The following is a 20,750-nucleotide window of genomic DNA, read 5'->3' as shown; positions in this document are numbered from 1 at the left end:
CGGTACGCGGGCCTCTCACTGTTGTGGCCTCTCCCGTTGCGGAGCAACAGGCTCCGGACGCGCAGGCCCAGCGGCCATGGCTCACGGGCCTAGCCGCTCCGCGGCATGTGGGACCCTCCCGGACCGGGGCACGAACCCGTGTCCCCTGCATCGGCAGGCGGACTCTCAACCACTGCGCCACCAGGGAAGCCCAAATTGTTTGAATTTTTTAGTGCAGTTACTCAGGAGAAATATAATTTAGGAAGTGTGAAAAATACTGAAAATATTGTCTATTAGAATACTTCTGTTAATGCTGTATGGGAAAGGTAGAACTAAGATATATAAAGGATTCATTTAGGGGTGTGTGTGTGTGTCGTTTGCTAACTAGAGGACAGGAGTAAATTGGCATCTTGCGAGAGATGGCATCTTTCTAAGTGTTGACATTGGCTGGTGCAGGAAAACAGGAATCAATGGCTAGTCCTCTTAATAGTATTACAAATAACAAATCTCTGTCATGGTTTATACAAGACTGTTAATGCACCGAAACACCTTTACTGAGGACTGTTAATCATTCAAAACAGTAAGAACACTGAGATAACTGTTTCAGTGCCTACAGTATAAGGACTATGTTTCTAAGGTGTTTTCAAATTCTCTACATAAGGTAAGCATTGAATAATTATTTTTTGAAGGTAAGGATGTTTTACTTATGAATACAATTCATAAGTGAAAGTATGTAGATTGGATTCTTTTACTCAGCACGATTTTTAAGGAAAAGGACACAGGAAAGATAGACCCTGGATTGCAGAAATCAGAATGAGTAGGAAAAGATCAGAGCATGGGACACTGTTTGGGAGTGATGTGCTGGTAGATTCAGAAGCAGTGAAGAAAAGAGGAATAAAAAAAGATTCAAAAAACACAAAGGACAAAACAAAAAATAGATAAATTGGACTTCATAAAAAAATCAAAGACTTTTGTGCTACAAATGATAACATCAGGAAAGTGAAAAGACAGTCCACAGAATGGGAGAAAATATTTGCTAACCATACATGTGGTAAAGGACTTGTATCCGGAATATGCAAAGAATGTTTGTGACTCCATAATAAAAAGATAAATAACTTAATATAAAAATGGGCAAAGGATCCGAATAGACATTTCTCCAAAGAAGATATACAAAAGACTAATAAGCACATGCAGAGATGCTCAACATCATTAGTCATTAAGTAAATACAAACTAAAAGCACAGTGAGATACCTTGAGATACCCACAAGGATGGCTATAATCGAAACTCTAATTCAAAAAGATATATGCACCCCAATGTTCATAGCAGTACTATTTACAATAGACAAGACATGGAAACAACCCAAGTGTCCCTCAAGAGATGGTTGGTTTAAGAAGATGTGGTATATATATGTACTATGGAATATTAACTCAGCCATAAAAAAGAATGAAATATTGCCATTTGCAGCAACATGGATGGACCTAGAGAATATCATACTAAGTGAAGTAACTCAGATAGAGAAAGACAAATATATATGTTATCACTTACATGTGGAATCTAAAAAAAAATACAAATAAATCTATATACAAAACAGAAACACGACTCACAGACATAGAAAATATATATAACTGAAAAAATATATATATAACTGAATCAATTTACTGTACACCTGAAACTAATACAATATTGTAAATCAACTATATTTCAATTAAAAAAAGATTGTAAGAAATGCTGAAAAGGATGTGGAGAAATTAGAACTCTCATACATTATTGAGATGGCCAGAAAGCACATGAAAAGATGCTCAACATCACTAATTACTAGAGAAATGCAAATCAGAACTACAATGAGGTATCACCTCACACTGGTCAGAATGGCCATCATCAAAAAAATCTACAAACAATAAATTCTGGAGAGGGTGTAGAGAAAAAGGAACCCTCCTACACTGTTGGTGGGAATGTAATTGGTACAGCCACTATGCAGAACAGTACGGAGGTTCCTTAAAAAACTAAAAATAGAACTGCCCTATGACCCACCAATCCCACTCCTGGGCATATATCCAGAGAAAACCATAATTTGAAAAGATACATGCACCCCAATGTTCATTGATGCACTATTTACAATAGCCAGGACATGGAAGCAACCTAAGTGTCCATTGACAGATGAATGGATAAAGAAGATGTGGCACATACATACAATGGAATATTACTCAGCCATAAAAAAGAACAAAATAATGCCATTTGCAGCAACATGGATGGACCTAGAGATTGTCATGCTGAGTGAAGTAAGTCAGACACAGAAAGACAAATATCATAGGATATCGCTTATATGTGGAATCTAAAAAAAAAAAGGGCACAAATGAATTTATTTACAAAGCAGAAGTAGAGTCACAGATGTAGAAAACAAACTTATGGTTACCAGGGGATAAGGTGGGAAGAGATAAATTGGGAGATTGGGATTGACATATACACACTACTATATATAAAATAGGTAACTGATAAGAACCTGCTGTATAGCACTGGGAACTCAATACTCTGTAATGGCCTATATGGGAAAAGAACCTAAAAAAAAAAAAGAGTGGATATATGTATATGTATAACTGATTCACTTTGCTGTACACCTGAAACTAACACAGCATTGTAAATCAACTGTACTCCAAAAAAAAAACAAGAACTCTCATACATTGCTGGGTAAGAATGTAAAATGGTGCAGCCACTTGGGAATACAGTTTGGCAGTTTTTCAAAATGTTAAACATTGACTCAGCAATTCTACCCCTAGGTGAAATTTCCAAGAGAAATAAAAACATACCTACACATGGGCTTCCCTGGTGGAGCAGTGGTTGAGAGTCCGCCTGCCGATGCAGGGGACACGGGTTCGTGCCCCGGTCCGGGAAGATCCCACATGCCGCAGAGCAGCTGGGCCCGTGAGCCATGGCCGCTGAGCCTGCGCGTCCGGAGCCTGTGCTCCGCGACGGGAGAGGCCACAGCAGTGAGAAAGGCCCGCGTACCGCAAAAAAAAACCAAAACAAACAAAAACACACATAAAAACATGTACAGAAATGTTTATAGCCACGTTATTCATAAAAGCCAAAAAGTAGAAATATAGCTCAAATGTCCATCAACAAATGAATGGATGAATAAAATGTGGCATATCCACACCATGGTATATTATTTGGCAATATATCAGTGCATGCTATAATAGAGATGAACCTTGAAAACATTATGCTAAGTAAAAGAAGCCAGTCACAAAAGACCACAAATTGAATGATTCCATTCATATGAGATTTCCAGAATAGGCAAATCTCTAGATATTAGTGGTTGCCTAGGGCTAGGGGTGGGTGAGAGGAGAATGGGGAGTGACTCCTAATGAGTAGAGTTTTTAGGGGCGGGGGTGACAAAAGTAATCTAAAAATTAGATTATGGTGATGGTTGCACTATTCTATAAATATACTAAAACCCCACTGGGTTGTACACTTTAAATGGGTGAATTGTATATATGTAAATTGTATCTCAATAAAAGTGGTAATGGAAAAAAAGATTCAAGGCAGATTTTGATTAAGGTTGACCATGATTGTAGAAACCAAGGAATCAGGCAAGCAAGACGATTTGGATTGTTGGAATAGTTAAAAAAGGAGAAAAACCATTTAGACTTGAGAATTAAGACTTCACCAGAAAGTGATCAAAGGACTTGTTCAAGTTCCCTTCTGTCTTTAGAAAGTATTGCTAAGGAAAATTATTTGGTCTTACCCTGCAAGTATCAAAAACTCCATCTTCATCACCTGCACAAAATGAAGTGTAAGGAATTATATCCCCATAACTCTTGTCAGAATTACAAAAACTTCGAGAAATATAATGCACTTCTGCTTCGTGTAATTTTTTTGTAATATTACCTATTAACAAAAAAATGCCAATAAATTATTTTGGAGAGCAGACATTTTGACAGCAATATAAAGTGTTCCTGATGAACAAGTTTTCTTTCCATAGTACCTGATTGAACAGTTATGTAAAATTGTATCCATGTATGTATGTATGTTTGTATGCCTAGAAAGACGGTGAAAGAAAGTTCACCAAATCTTAATGACAGTTATCTCTAGATAGTAGGAATTTCAGGTTACTTTTGTTACCTTTGCTGTCTTGTATTTCTTGGAGGTCTCACGGCAGGATCTATAGCTTTTTTTTTTTTTAAAAAAGGGTATTTATTTATTTATATTTTATTTTTGGCTGCATTGGGTCTTTGTTCCTGTACATGGGCTTTCTCTACTTGCAGCGAGTGGAGCTGCTCTTCATTGTGGCGTGCAGGCTTCTCATTGTGGTGGCTTCTCTTGTTGCAGAGCACGGTCCTAGGTGCGTGGGCTTCAGTAGTTGTGGCACGCGGGCTCAGTAGTTGTGGTTCGCAGACTCTAGAGTGCAGGTTCAGTAGTTGTGGCGAACAGGCTTAGTTGCTCCGTGGCATGTGGGATCTTCCTGGACCAGGGTTCGAACCCATGTCCCCTGCATTGGCAGGTGGATTCTTAACCACTGTGCCACCAGGATTTATAGCTTTTACAAAGTAAAACTATATAAAAATTGTCAAGGGCGAAAGAGGTAAATGCTGAGGTCTATCTTTCTTATGTTGTAAGCTGTGAATAATTTTAATTAAATTTTTAATGATGCTAAAGTCTTGAAGGATGTTGAATATGAAAATAAAACAGATTTTTAACTCATGCACTCCCCTAAATTCCCTGCTAATTCCTGAACATAAAGTGGTTCTTTGCTACAGAAAAGATAGGAAAATATAAGATAACACTTCAGGTACTATTAAAGGACAGATCATTTTAAGGTTTATCCATAGGAAAGCTACTGTAACAGCAGCATCTCTTCTCATCAGCCTGTCTCAGAGTTACAGTTGTCACATGTGGTAGCTGAATATTTTGTGTGCCCCACATTCTTCCCTAGCTTTTCAAGTAATAGACATTTTACCCTTAGCTGCAAGTGGGTAAATGACCCAACTGTTCCATTCACAGAATTCCATTCTCCTGGTTGCGCTGATTGGTCTAGAGGTGACTATATTTGGTATAAAGCTAGCCAGTTGGAATACTTATCCAGCATTTTAATTTTATTTTAGCAATATAGAAATACCTTTAATATCTTAAGTGAAAAATAAGTACATGAAATAGAATGCAGGCTATTATGACAGCTATATACAATTATGTAGAGAAGACCGAAGGGAAACATATAAAATTGTTTGTAACTTATTTAATGATAGTGGGATTATATATTTCCCCATCTATTTTTCAAATATTCTGCACTATTTTTATAATGTTTTAATAATAAAAATGTTAAATCAAAGATTATTAATAATATTCTTCACTTATTTCCAGTATGGCTGTAATGTGTTGGCTGTAAATATGAAACTTTCTTCCACACACCAATATTTTCAAGAATGGCATATTCTCAGGCAGTATGTTTATCCAGCATTTTTTTTTTTTTTTTTTTTTCGGTACGCGGGCCTCTCACTGCCGTGGCCTCTCCCGTTGCGGAGCACAGGCTCCGGACGCGCAGGCTCAGCGGCCATGGCTCCACGGGCCCAGCCGCTTCGTGGCATGTGGGATCTTCCTGAACCGGGGCACGAACTCGTGTCCCCTGCATCGGCAGGCGGACTCTCAACCACTGCGCCACCAGGGAAGCCCTCTGCGCTTTATTTTAAAATAATTGAAGTAGTACTAGCTGTATATAAAAATATATATAACATATAAGTTATAGAATACAGTAATGAAATGAACACCTGTAAATCTACCACCCAATTTATGAACAATACTAATCCAGTGTGGTATTGGTATAGGGCTATTCAAAATAACCAGAGATTTTCAAAGTGAATAGGAGAGAGAACCCGGAAGTAGATGTCTGAGTTTTCTATTTTGTTCCACTGGTCACTTAGAATATTCTTGCACAAATACAACACTGATCCATTACCATAGCTTTAGAATAAACCTTGATTTCTGGATGGCAACTTCTCCACCATTTTTTTCTCCCATAGGAGTGTCTTGGCTATTCTTAGGTCTTTTAGAATATGAGCTTTTTCATTGTCTTAAAACTCATGTTAGGGTTTATCGTAACCTGGTGCTTTTCAGTTTTTCAGATAGAATTGACATCTTTCTTTTTTTTTTTTTTAAATAAATAAATAAATTTATTTTAAAAAAACCCCAACAAAGTAGGAATGCACACCTGCATGGAAGTCCCTGATATCACATGAAATAGTAAGTTTCAGAACAGTCTGTGTGATTCTGTTTATGGAAATGATGATAATATATGATCATTTTTATAAAGGAAAAATCTGGAAGACACATCCAACTTGATTTATCTCTGGAGGAACTTTTTTTTTTATTATTGTTTTTTTTGTTTGTTTGTTTGTACTGCAGGTTCTTATCAGTCATCAGTTTTATACACATCAGTGTATACATGTCAATCCCAATCGCCCAATTCAGTACACCACCATCCCCACCCCACCGCGGTTTTCCCCTCTTGGTGTCCATACGTTTGTTCTCTACATCTGTGTCTCAGCTTCTGCCCTTCAGACCAGTTCATCTGTACCATTTTTCTAGGTTCCACGTACATGCGTTAATATACAATATTTGTTTTTCTCTTTCTGACTTACTTCACTCTGTATGACAGTCTCTAAATCCATCCACGCCTCAACAAATGACTCAATTTCGTTCCTTTTTATGGCTGAGTAATATTCCATTGTATATGTGTTCCACAACTTCTTTATCCATTCGTCTGTTGATGGGCATTTAGCTTGCTTCCATGACCTGGCTATTGTAAACAGTGCTGCAATGAACATTGGGGTGCATGTGTCTTTCTGAATTACGGTTTTCTCTGGGTATATGCCCAGTAGTGGGATTGCTAGATTATATGGTAATTCTATTTTTAGTTTTTTATTGTTATTCATAGTGGCTGTATCAATTTACATTCCCACCAACAGTGCAAGAGCGTTCCCTTTTCTCCACATCCTCTCCAGCATTTGTTGTTTGTAGATTTTCTGGTGATGCCCATTCTAACTGGTGTGAGGTGATACCTCATTGTAGTTTTGATTTGCATTTCTCTAATAATTAGTGATGTTGAGCATCTTTTCATGTGCTTCTTGGCCATCTGTATGTCTTCTTTGGAGAAATGTCTATTCAGGTCTTCTGCCCATTTTTGGATTGGGTTGTTTGTTCCTTTAATATTGAGCTGCATGGGCTGTTTATATATTTTGGAGATTAATCCTTTCTCTGTTGATTCATTTGCAAATATTTTCTCCCATTCTGAGGGTTGTCTTTTCATCTTGTTTATGGTTTCCTTTGCTGTGCAAAAGCTTTGAAGTTTTATTAGGTCCCATTTGTTTATTTTTGTTTTTATTTCCATTACTCTAGGAGGTGGATCAAAAAAGATCTTGCTGTGATTTATGTCAAAGAGTGTTCTTCTCATGTTTTCCTCTAAGAGTTTTATAGTGTCCAGTCTTACATTTAGGTCTCCAATCCATTTTGAGTTTATTTTTGTGTATGGTGTTAGGGAGTATAGATTGACATCTTTCTGGTAACTGAGTCCTCCTATTGAGGCATAAACTATACCATTTCGTTTACTTAGATATTCTTTAATGTCTTTTTTAAATGTTTCAGGATTTTTTTCTATCTTTTGTTAGATTTGTTTTTAGCTACCTAATCATTTTGGTATTATCGTATTTGTTGACTTCCATTAACTTTTGTTACCAAGAATTGTCAAATACCCTTTATTCAGATTCACCAATTGTTTACTTTTTGTTACACTGCACTATCATTTGTATGTGTATGTGTATAAATTTTTCTGAATCATTTAAGAGTGAATGGCTGACATTGTGCCCCTAAACCCTTAAATACTTCAGTGTGTACTGCTTAAGAACAAGGACATTCTTTTATATAACAACAGTACATTTATCAAGATCAGGAAATTTAACACTGGTCCAATACTATTATCCAATTTAATCTCCATGTATTTTAAAATTTTCCAGCTATCTTTCTGTTATTGATTTACAGTTTAACTTCATTGTTTATAGTTTATTTCTAACCATTGCTTTACTTTCTGTCTCTATGATTTGCCTATTCTGGACATGGTATCATATAAATGGAATTATACAATATGTGGGCTTTTGTGTCTGGCTTATTTCACTTAGCATAAGATTGTAGCAGGTATCAGTACTTCATTCCTTTTTATGGCTGGATGATATTTCATTGTATGAATATATCGCATTTTGTTTACCCATTCATCAGTTGATGGACATTTAGATGGTATTCTTTTTTTTGCTATTATGAATAATGCCACTGTGAACATTCAAATACAGGTTTTTGTGTGGACATATGTTTTCATTTCTCTTGGTATCTACCTAGGAGTGGAATTGCTGAGTCATAAGGTAATTTATATGTTTAAACTTTTGAAAAACTGCCAAAATGTATTCCAAAGCAGCTGCACCATTTTATATTCCTACTAGCAATGTATGAGAGTTCTAATTTCTTCACATCCTCATCAACACTTGTCTAACTTTTTGATAAGTCATCCTTGTGGGTGTGACATCTGTTACTTTTAAAATTACATTTTCTAACTACTGATAGTGTATAGAAATGAAATAGATTTTGGTATATTGCTTTTATATCTGGCCACTTTACTAGACTCTCTTAATTCCAGTGGATTATAAATTCTTTTTTAATATAATGACATCATCTGTGAATAATGAATGTTTTGTTATTACCTTTCTAAGTCATATGTCTTCTGCATCTTTTTCTCGTGTTTCTGTACCTGGTAGAAGCTCTGCTAAATATGGAATAAAAGTGGTGATAGTGGGGGAAGTCACTGCTGATTTTAAAGGAAATGTTTTTCTGTAGTAATGATGTTTGCTGTAGAGGTAGATAACCTTTATCAGGTTAAGAAAGTTTCCTTCTATGTCAAGACTTAAGAGTTTTTAACAGTGTTTCTTCAGCACCTATTGAGATAATCATGGGGTATTTTTTAATCCTTTAATCAGTTAATATGGTGAATTACATTAAGAAACTTCTAATATTAAACCACCCTGAATTCCTTAGATCAGTGGTCCCCAACCTTTTTGGCACCAGGGACCACTGGTTTTGTGGAAGACAGTTTTTCCATGAACTGGAAGCAGTGGGGGGAATGGTTTCAGGATGATTCAAGTGCATTACATTTATTGTGCACTTTATTTCTATTATTATCACATTGTAATATATAATGAAATAATTATACAACTGACAATAATGCAGAATCAGTGGGAGCCCTAAGCTTGTTTTCACTTGCCACTCACTGATAGGGTTTTGATATGAGTCTGCAAGCAATTGATTTATTATGGTCTCTGTGCAGTCAAACCTCTCTGCTAATGATAATCTGTATTTGCAGCCGCTCCCCAGCGCTAGCATCACCGCCTCAGCTCCACCTCAGATCATCAAGCATTAGATTCTCATAAGGAGCACGCAAACTAGATCCCTCAGCATGCGCAGTTCACGGTAGGGTTTGCACTCCTATGAGAATCTAATGCCACCGCTGATCTGACAGGAGGCAGAGCTCAGGTAGTAATGTGAGTGATGCAGAGCGGCTGTAAATACAGATGAAGCTTTGCTCGCTTACCCACTGCTCACCTTCTGCTGTGCAGCCTGGTTCCTAACAGGCCACGGACCGGTACCAGCCTGTGGCCCAGGGGTAGGGGACCCCTGCCTTAGTTAAACTCACCTTGGTTATGTGGAATTCTGTTTATACTATTCTTTTTTTAAATTAATTAATTAAATTTTGTGTTTATACTATTCTTGATAGATTTGGTGTGCTAATAATTTGGAATGTCCGCATTTATGATACTGGCATTTCTTGTACTATGCTTACTTAATTTGGGCATCAAGATGATTATTATCCTCATACACTGAGTCAGGGTATGTTCTCTCTTCTTGGATTCTTTATGAAGACATTTATATAATACTTAAATAATTGCTGGTAATTATGGTTGACTCACTTGTTCTGAGTTCTGGTGTTTTATTTTTGAAAAAAATTTAATTACTGATTAAGTTCTTTTACTCTTTAAAGGACTATTCTTATTTAGTTAGTTTGGGTTAGTTAGAATTTTCTAGGAATTTATCCATTTTGTTTAAGTATTAAAATTGAGAGCATAACATTGTTTAAAGTATTCATTTTTTAAAAATATTTATTTATTTATTTAGGGTGTGCCGGGTCTTAGTTGTGGCATGTGGGATCTTCCTTGTGGCATATGGAATCTTTTAGTTGCAGCATGCGGACTTCTTAGTTGTGGCATGTGGACTCTTAGTTGTGGCATGCGGGATCTAGTTCTCTGACCAGGGATCAAACCCAGGCCCCCTGCTTTGGGAGTGTGGATTCTTACCCACTGGACCACCAGGGAAGTATTATTTTTAAACTCATAATATTATTTATATTTGTGCCTTCTCTCCTTTTCTCATCAATCTTACCAGGGGTTTGTGGTTTTTTCAAAGATCTAGATTTTGGCCTCGTTGGTCCTCTTTTTTTCTGATTTTATTTTATTTTCATTAATTGTTGTGCTTATCTTTATTTCTTTTCTTCTGCTTTCTATGGGTCATGTAATATTCTTTTAACCTTTATAAAGGTGGACATTTAATGTATAACATTCAGCCTTTCTTCTTTATTAGGCTGAATATTCTAGGTCAAATATTTGCTCTTCCATATGGCTGAACCTAAAAGTTTTAAAGCTTTATTATTTTTATTTTATTTATTTATTATTTTTGGCTGCATCAGGTCTTAGTTGTGGCACGCGGGATCTTTGTTGAGGAATGTGGGATTTTCCGTTGTGGCGCACAGGCTTCTCTCTAGTTGTGGCGTGCATGTTTTCTCTCTCTAGTTGTGGCAGGTGGGCTCCAGAGCACGTGGGCTCTGTATTTGCAGCACGCGGGCTCTCTAGTTGAGGTGTACTGGCTCAGTAGTTGTGGCGTGTGGGCTTAGTTGCCCCACGGCATGTGGGCTCTTAGTTCCCCAACCAGGTATCGAACCCGTGTCCCCTGCATTGGAAGGCGGATTCTTTACCACTGGACCACCAGGGAAGTCCCTAAAGCTTTAAGTGTCCCTTTATGTAGTACCTTAGTTGCAGCACTGAAGTTTTGCTATGTGGTATATACATTACTACTCAGTTATAAGGATTTTAGATGATTATGATTTCTTCTTTGATATATGAGTTATTTAGCAGTATATGTTGAATTTTCCAAATTTGTGGTTTGAAAAAAATTTTTTTCTCATTTTATAAAGAGCTTTATTGATGTTTAATTTACATAGCATAAAATTCTCACAGTGTAAGCACACAGTTCAATGATTTTTGGTAAATTTATACAAGTCCCACATCTAATTTTAGGATACTTCCTTCACTCCAAAGAGTCCTCCTCCCGTGCCCATTTGCAGTCAGTTCTCACCTCCAGCCCCACACTCAGGAAATGATGGTTATGATTTCTGTCTGTGTAGGTTTGCCTTTTCTAGAAATTTTGTGTAAATAAATCAGTTGGTCATAAATATAAGTTGGGGTTTTTTTTTGGACTCTGTATTGTGTTCCATTGATCTCTGTGCTATTTTTAAACAACCAGCACAGCAAACTAAACAAACAAGAACAAACAAAACCCAGATTAGCAGAAGGAAAGAAATCATAAAGATCAAAGCAGAAATAAATAAAATACAGGCAAAGAAAATAATAACAAAGATCACTGAAAATAAAAACTGCTTCTTTGAGAAGATAAAGAAAATTGATAAACATTTAGCTAGACTCATCAAGAAAAAAAAGGGAGAGGAAATCAATAAAATTAGAAAGAAAAAGAAGTTACAACAGACACCGCAGGAATACAAAGGATCATAAAAGACTACTACAAGCAACTATACACCAATAAAATGGACAACGTAGAAGAAATGGACAAATTCTTAGAAAGGTACAATCTCCCAAGGCTGAACCAAAAAGAAATAGAAAATCTGAATTGCCAGTACTGAAATTGAATCAGTAATTTTAAAACTCCCAACAAACCAAAGTACAGGACCAGATGGCTTCACAGGTGAATTCTACCAAACATTTAAAGAAGAGTTAACACCTGTCCTTCTGAAACTATTCCAGGAACTTGCAGAGGAAGGAACACTTCCAAACTCACTCTGTGAGGCTCCATCACCCTAATACCAAAACCAGATGAAGATATCACAAAAAAAGAAAATTACAGGCCAGTATCACTGATGAACATAGATACAAAAATCCTCAACAAAATGCTAAGCAAACAGAATCCAACAATACATTAAGAGGGTTATACACCATGACCAAGTGGGATTTATCCCAGGAATGCAAGGATTTTTCAGTATCCACAAATCAATGTGATACACCACAGTAACAAATTGGAGAATAAAAACAATATGATCATCTCAACAGATGCAGAAAAAGCTTTTGATAAAATTCAACATCAATTTACAATAAGAACTCTCCAGAAAGTGGTCATAGAGGAAACATACCTCAATATAATAAAGACCATATATGACAAACCCACAACTAACATCATACTCAATGGTGAAATGCTAAAAGCATTCCCTCTAAGATCAGGAACAAGACAAGGATGCCCACTCTTGCCACTTTTCTTCCCCATAGTTTTGGAAATCCTAGCCACAGCAATTAAAGAAGAAATAAAAGGAATCCAAATTGGAAAGGAAGAAGTAAAACTGTCATTGTCTGCAGATGGCATGATACTATCTACAGAAAATTCTAAAGATGCTACCAGAAAACAAACCAATACCATACCATCTTGATGGCTATAGTTTTTAGTATATTTTGAAATTAGGTAGAGTAACTCTTTCAGCTTTGTTGTTCTTCAAAAATTTTTGGCTATTCTAGGTTCTTTGCCTTTCCATACACATTTTAGGATCAGCTTGTCAAATTGTATGAAAAACCTTGCTGGGATTTTGATAGAGAGTGCATTGAATATATAGGTCAATCTGGGGATGATTGCCATATTAACAATATTGAGTCTTCGAATCCATGGATGTGGTATGTCTTTCCATTTATTAGGTCTTCTTTGATTTCTGTATGTAATGTTTTGTAGCTTTCAGTATACAGGTCTTGCACATCTTTTATTGACTACAATGAGTCTAGGTGTGGATCTCTTTTTTTAATCTTAATTGGGGTTCATTGAGCTTCTTTTATAAATTAAGGGTTTTTTCCATGAAATTTAGGCAGTTTGGGGCCATATTTTCTTCAAATATTTTTTCTTCCCCATTTTTCCTTTCCTCCCTTTCCAGAAATCTTGTTATATGTATGTTGGCACATTTGGTGTTGTGCCACAGGTCTCTGAGTGTCTGTTTATTTTTTTTCAAAAATATTTTCTCTTTTTTCTCCAGATTAGATTATTTCTATTGCTGTAGTTTAAGTTCACAGATTCTTTTTTGTGCCATCTCAAATCTCTAGAATTTCCATTTGGTTCTTTTTAAAATTGTCTATTTCTCCACAGACATTCCCCATTTGGTAAGTCATTGTCATCACATTTTTCTTTAATTCCTTGAACAATAATTTCTTTTAATTTGTTGAACATATTTAAAGAGCTTCTTTGAAATCTTTGTCTGCTGTATGCAACATCTAAACCTATTCAGAGTCAGTTTCTATTGACTACTATTTTCCCCTGAGTATATGTCAGACTTCAGTGGGGTTTTTTGTTTGTTTGTTTTTTATGATGTCTTACAATATTTTTGTTGAAAACTGGACATTTTAGATTAATGTATTGCAACAGCTCTGGGTTTTGATTCCCTTCTCAACAATATTGTTGTAATTTTTAAAATAACTTGCCTGGACCTAAATTGTGTAATCTCTCTCCCCCACATTGCATGATTGTTGATGTCTCTGCTCAGTTTTTTAATTCTGATTTTTTTTTTTTAACTTCTTTTGGCCATGCCGTGCAGCATGTGGGATCTTAGTTCCCTGACCAGGGATCAAACCCATGTCCCCTGCATTGGAAGCACAGAGTCTTAACCACTGGACTGCCAGGGAAGTCCCTTTTAATTCTGATTTTTACCTTTTAACCTGGCTTCATAGAGCTTTCCCATGTGTCTGCATAGTTTACTGGTCAGTTAATGATTTGAGCTTTCATCCTCTGCTGATGGATCTGTGTGTGGGATGGGGAGTGCGTTCAAAGTTCAGTCAGATTTCAAATCTACCTTGGTTTTCACTTTATGCTAAGCTCTCTCAGATTTTTTCCCACACATGTATACATGTATGTTTCCCAGTAAGCCAAGAATGTTTGGAGAGCTTATCTAGCCATTCTGTAGCTATCTCATTTTCAGGTTCTTCCTGTCAAATTTCTGACTGTTCCACTCCTGGCTGCATCTAGGACCACAATCCCAGAACAGCAGAGCTGTGGGTTTCCCCCATTCATCTCTTGCTGAGTCTAATACTTTTCAAAAAAATTTATTTATTTTTTTTTTTCCCGGTACGCGGGCCTCTCACTGCTGTGGCTTCTCCCGTTGCGGAGCACAGGCTACAGACGCGCAGGCTCAGCGGCCATGGCTCACGGGCCCAGCCGCTGCACGGCATGTGGGATCTTCCCAGACCGGGGCACGAACCCGTGTCCTCTGCATCAGCAGGCAGACTCTCAACCACTGCGCCACCAGGGAAGCCCTAAATTTATTTTTATTTTTAAAAATTTTATTTAGTTTTTTGAGTCTACTACTTTTATTGACAGTGCTGCTAGACTGGATTATCAACTACTGCTCTAAATCAAGTCCATCTCCTCTGGTACCAAGATCCTTTTCCCTTATGAACCTGGTAAAACTATTGCACTGACTGATCTGAGAGGGGAGTTAGGAGCAGCCACAAGCAAGAAAACTACAAATTCCTCTTTTTACCCAAATTTCTAGCTGCTTATAATAAACAAATACTCTTCAATTTATTGTGCATTTTGGTTGATTTCCAGGGCTCTGAAATGGTTGCTTTTGACAGTTTTTGTCCATTTTATACTTATGTTGGGGGAAGAGGATTTTCCAACTCCTTATTCCATCATAGCCAAAATGCCCATCTCTCTTATTGCTAAAATAATTGTAATCAGAGTATATAGTCTGTACATTGCCTATTCTTTGAATTTTGAGATTTGCTATATGGCCTAGTAAGTGGTCAGTTTTTATAAAGTTTCCACCTGTACTTGAAAAGATGAAATTCTCTGATTTTGGGGTGCAGAATTTTCTGATTTGGCTATTAAATCAAGCTTCCTACTTCGAACATTATAAATCTTTACTAATTTTTCATCTGCTTAATATGCCAATAGTAAAAAAGGGAGTTGTGTTAAAATTCCCTACTATTATAGGGAAGTTATAATGTTCGTCATACAGTTCTATCTATTTCTCTTTAATATTATCTGGATCCTAGTTATTAGCCTCACAAGTCTAGAACTGTGCTATCTTCCTGGTGAGGTGAATCATTTCTAAATATATAATGACCTTCTTCACCCCTAATAATTCTTTTATCTTAAAGTCTATTTTGTCTGCTGTTTGTATAGCAAATACCAGCTTTCTTTTAATTAGAATTTGCTTGGTATATTTCTTTCCTATTGTTTTACTTCAGTCCTTCCATATCGTTACATTTTAAGTATGGCTTGCTAAAGTAAGCTGAATTTCCTGCTTCCTAATCTGATTATCTTTCTTTTAACTAGTGATTTGGCCCATTAACACTTATTATGATTATGGATATATTTGGGCTTGTTTCTAATGCCTTATATAGTTCTAGTTTTCTTTTTTATGCTTCTTTTTTCTCCTTTCTTGATTTTTTTTTATCGATTGAGATTTTATTTGCCTCTATTTTCTTATTCCTTCTGTTTCTTTCTACTGATTTACAAGCTGTATCCTCTATTTCTGTTATTGAAATTTGACCATTCATGCTTAAAATCTAATGTTAATCAGTATTTTAACACTTTTCCTGAATAATACAAGGACCTGAGACCACTTTAACTCTGGTTACCCATTCTGAAATACATGCTTTTTTTCCAAGTATTTAAATATCTTTTTTAAAATTCCACAAAATATTCATTGTTTTTATTTTATTCCAAAGTTTCTCAGTTTTGGCACTATTTACTGTTTAGGCCAGATAATGCTTTGTTGTGGAAGGTACGAGTACTATCCTGGGTATTGAAGGATGAGCAGCATTCCTGGCTTCTACCCACTAAGAACCAGTAGCATGCTTATCCCCTGCCCAACGGTAAAACCAAAATTTTCTACAGACATTACCAAATGTTCCCTGGGGGCAAAAGTGCCCTCAGTTGAGAACCACTGTTGTATACAGACAATGTTTGCTTACAATTACCTATGATTTTACCTATTTCTTTGCTCACTTCTCTTTTTTAATATTTTAATTAATTAATTTGGCCGCACCATGCGGCATGCGGGATCTCAGTTCTCTGACTAGGAAGTGAGCCCAGGCCACGGCAGTGAAAGCCCGGAATCATTTTGCTCGCTTCTTTCATTTCATACCTCCCTTTTGGCAGCACTGGCATCGTTTTCTTTCTTTCTGATATATTTCTTATTTCCTCTGAAAAATTATTGGTAGTAAATTGTTTTGTTCACTCTTACTTTTGAATGATAATTTTATTGGATACACAATTGTAGGTTCATAGTTTTCTCCTCTCAGTAATTTGATCATGGTATCTTATTGTAGTTTGACTGTCATTATTGCTATTGAGAAGTTTTCTGAAAGCCAATCTCTAGTTCTTTTATAAGGATTTCTCTTTTATCTCTGGCTATATTCAGCTCTTTGTTTTTTTCTTCTACAATTTCATTACACTGTATGAAAAGGGATTACATTTTGTTTTGGCTCATGTTGTGCTTACTGTATCTAGATTCATGTTGTCTTTCATCAGTGATAGAAAAATTTCAACCCAAATCCACTGAATATTGCCTCTCCTCTATTCTCTTCATTTGTTCTCTCCAGTGCTCTCATTAGGTATATATGTGACTTTCTTTTACTTGACTTTCTCTCTCTTTTTTTTTGGTTGTCAAATAACCCTTTATTAAATTATTTTTCTTTGCAGTTCTTAACTAGCTGGGCATTCCACCACACCACTGTTGATGTCATCTGTGATGTTGTAAGGGTGGTGGCCATCAACATTGCAGCCCACAGACTGGGCAGTTCCCAGGATCTCTTGAATGGTTCCAGAGAGTTCTCTAGCTAAAGATCAATGCCTCATCTTTCAGGCATTGTTGACAACCTCATCAAAAGTGATGTTTCCACTGTGCTTAATGTTTTTCTGCTTCTTTCTGTCTCTTGGCGGTTCCTCAAGGGCTTTGATAATCAGGGAAGAGGCAGAAGGTATCACCTCAATCTGGGCCTGTCTATTTTGAATGGTCAGTTTCATTGTAATCCTCAGACCCTTCCAATCACCAGTTGCCTTGGAGATGTCATCACCAACCTTTTTTGGAGAGAGACCCAGGGGGCCGATCTTGGGGGCCAGGGCAGACGTGGCACCAATCTCCCCACTGGTGCACCTCAGGTATACGGCTTTGATCTTGCTGGGGTCGAACTTAGGCGGCATGGTGGAGGTGGCTGGTGTCGATGAAACCAGATTCAGGATGACTGAAGAAAGTTGCACCTTGGCCTCCTCCGAGCCAAGAGCCAAAAGCTCTTTCTCTTTATTTTCTCTGTGCCACAGTCTAGGCACTTCTTCATATACATCTCTGATTCACAGATTCTCTCTTCAGATGAGTCTAATAGGATATTTATTTCATCCAGTGAGTTTTAAACTTAGGCAATTACATTTTTCATTTTTAAAGATTCTATTTGTTCTCTTTTAAATCTGCCTGATCACTCTAGATCTATCGCTCATTTTTAATTCTACTCTTTTATTTCTTTAAACAATTCACATATACTAATTTTATATTCTGTACCCAAAATATTAATATCTGAGATCTTTGGGGGGGCCTTATCAGTTGTTTTATTTCTGTTGACTTTCATAATTATGGTTTGTTTCCTTATGTGTTTAGTGATCTTTGATTGTGAACTGATATTTAGTTGATTTTAATCTGGGAATCCTAAGTTCTTTCTGACTTGGTACTACTTTAGCCATTGAATTTATTTCAATTTTTGTATTTTTTAATTGTCACAGTTATTTGGTTCTTTTTCACATCTCCTTTTCATTTTTTTTTTTTTTTTTTTGGTACACGGGCCTCTCACTGCTGCGGCCTCTCCCGTTGTGGAGCACAGGCTCCGGACGCGCAGGCTTAGCGGCCATGGCTCACGGGCCTAGCCGCTCCACGGCATGCGGCATCCTCCCGGACCGGGGCACGAACCCGCATCCCCTGCATTGGCAGGCAGACTCTCAACCACTGTGCCACCAGGGAAGCCCTCCTTTTCATTTTTTAAGCACATCTTTTATTCTTGTAATATCAATATATTAAACATTTAAAAAATATTTACTTATGTATTTATTTGGCTACGCCAGGTCTTAGTTGCAGCATGTGGGATCTTCGTTGCTGCATGCAGGATCTTTAGTTGTGGCATTCTGGAACTTTAGTTGCAGCATGAGAACTCTTAGTTGCGGCATGTGGGATCTAGTTCCCTGGCCAGGGATCAAACCTTGACCCCTGTATTGGGAGCACAGAGCCTTAGCCACTGGACCATGAGGGAAGTCCCATTAAACATTAAAATATATTATCTGATGATTCTGGTATCTGAAATCTTTGTAGGTCTTATTCTGAGGTCTGTTGTGCCTTGTTTCCTTTGGTGTTTAGCAATTTTAAAACTTATAATCCATTTTCTTTGAAACTTTGGTGAAATTCTTTGAGGTTTCAGATGACAATGGGTTTCTCTACAAATTATTGGCATTTGATTCTCTCAGGCACCTAGAGAACATTAACAGTCTAGGAACTACTTAAACTAAATTCTAACCTTGAGGCTTTCTAGTCTCCTCAGAGTGATTTGGGGCATATGAGTGGTATTTGTAGTTACATATTTTCTGGGAAAATTTCTTCATTTTTTGTCTTCCATTAATCAGTTTTCCTAGCAATCCTGGGGGTGGCGTGGGGGTCGAGGATGCTTTTGTTATATAGGATTCATTTTTTTAAAAAACTTGATTTACTAATAATTATAGTTAACAGGAGGTTGCAAAGCAAGTACAGTGAGGGTCAGTGTAATCGTTACCCAGTTTCCTATAATGGTTCTATCTGTATTATTGAAGTACAATGTCAAAACCAAGAAATTGACATTGGAACAATGTGTGTGTGTGTGTATGTGTGTGTGTGTGTGTGTGTGTGTGTGTGGTTCTACACCATTTTATGGCATATGTAGATTCATGTAATCACCACCACAATCAAGATACAGAACTATTCCATCATCACAAAGATCTCCATGCTATCTAACCTTCTTACCCCACAGGGATCAGTAATCTCTTCTCCATCTTTATAATTTTGTCCTTTTGTGAATGTTGTATAAATGGAATCACACAGTATGTGACCTCTTGAAAATTGCTTCTTTTCACTAAGCATAATGCACTTGTGACCCATCTAAGTTATTGTGTATATCAATAGTAAATTCCTATTAACTGCTTAGTAATGTTTCATATTAAGGATATACTACAGTGTATTTAATCATTCACTTATTGAAGGACGTTTAGGTTTTTCTAGTTTGGGGATATTACAAATAAAGCTTTTATGAACATTTCTGAACAGGTTTTTGTGTGGACTTATGTTTTCATTTCTCTGGGATAAATGCCTAGGAGTGTGATTGCTGGGTTATATCGTAAGTGTATGTATGTTCACATATGTTTTTAAGAAACTGTATCTCTGCTGTTCCGTGGTTACACACTTAGGATTGATTGCTGTGTCTCCTTGGTGGATTTACCCTTATCATTATGTTATGTTCTTCACTGTCCCTGGTAATTTTCTTTGCTCTTAAGTCTACTTTATCTGATATTAATGTAGCCAGTTCTGCTTTCTTTTCCTTTTTTTCCCCCTTTTCCAGCTTTTCTTTTGATTAATGTTACCATGGTATATCTTTTGCCATCCTTTTACTTACTTTCTTTTTTTAAATATTTATTTATTTATTTGGTTGTGCCAGGTCTTAGTTGCAGCAGGTGTGCTCCTTCACTGTGGCTCGCCAGCTCCTTAGTTCTGGCATGCGAACTCTTAGTTGTGGCATGCATGTGGGGTCAGTTCCCTGACCAGGGACTGAACCCCGGCCCCCTGCATTGGGAGCACAGAGTCTTAACCGCTGTGCCACCAGGGAAGTCCCCATCCTTTTACTTTCAATCTACCTATATCATATTTGAAATGAACTATGTGTATATGAACTATGCAGCTGGGTCTTGAGTCTAACTCAGTTTTAGAGTACAGCCCTGAAGCTCCAGCTTTATGAGTGTCTCGCCACACACACTCAAGCAGGCTTTGTTCTTCAAGCCTCTGAAGGCCTATGAAACCACAGAAATCAATATTCAATGTTACCAATTTGACAAATACCCTCAAGATGAAAGGCAGCTTTTGTGCTCCAGTTATCTAAGTTCCTGTCTTCACACTCAGTCCTTGACCTATGCATTTTCTCTCTTTAATAATTTTCAGTGAGAAGGTTGGTGTGTGCATGTAATCTGCCATGTTGCTGGAGAGCCAATATAATCCTCAAAACAACTCTCTGATAAGGTATTGTTGCTCTCATCTTACAGATCATGAAAATGTATGACACTGTGAGAGATGATATAATATAATGGAAACATGTGAGTTTTGAGGCAGGCCGACCTAGGCTTGAATTTTTTTTTTTTTTTTTTTTTT

The 20,750-nt window shown here is 37.0% G+C and overlaps 1 protein-coding gene and 1 pseudogene across 1 annotated transcript in view; both read right to left on the bottom strand.

Annotated features, from left to right (window-relative positions):
- The window catches only part of TMPRSS12 (transmembrane serine protease 12), a 38,428-nt gene that overhangs the window by 707 nt on the left and 16,971 nt on the right, over window positions 1-20,750 (bottom strand). Inside the window, exon 4 of the mRNA XM_007452356.1 lies at window positions 3,723-3,865. Coding sequence (XP_007452418.1) covers window positions 3,723-3,865 — 143 coding nt within the window. The remainder of the gene's footprint in view (window positions 1-3,722; window positions 3,866-20,750) is intronic.
- Window positions 17,030-17,595, bottom strand: LOC103091369 (60S ribosomal protein L12 pseudogene; annotated as a pseudogene).

This window comes from Lipotes vexillifer, unplaced genomic scaffold, assembly GCF_000442215.2.
Source record: "Lipotes vexillifer unplaced genomic scaffold, Lipotes_vexillifer_v1.1 scaffold422, whole genome shotgun sequence".
NCBI classification, from domain to species: Eukaryota; Metazoa; Chordata; class Mammalia; order Artiodactyla; family Lipotidae; genus Lipotes; species Lipotes vexillifer.
The sequence above is the reverse complement of the archived record's forward strand: the minus strand, read 5'-3'. Positions and strand labels throughout refer to the sequence as shown.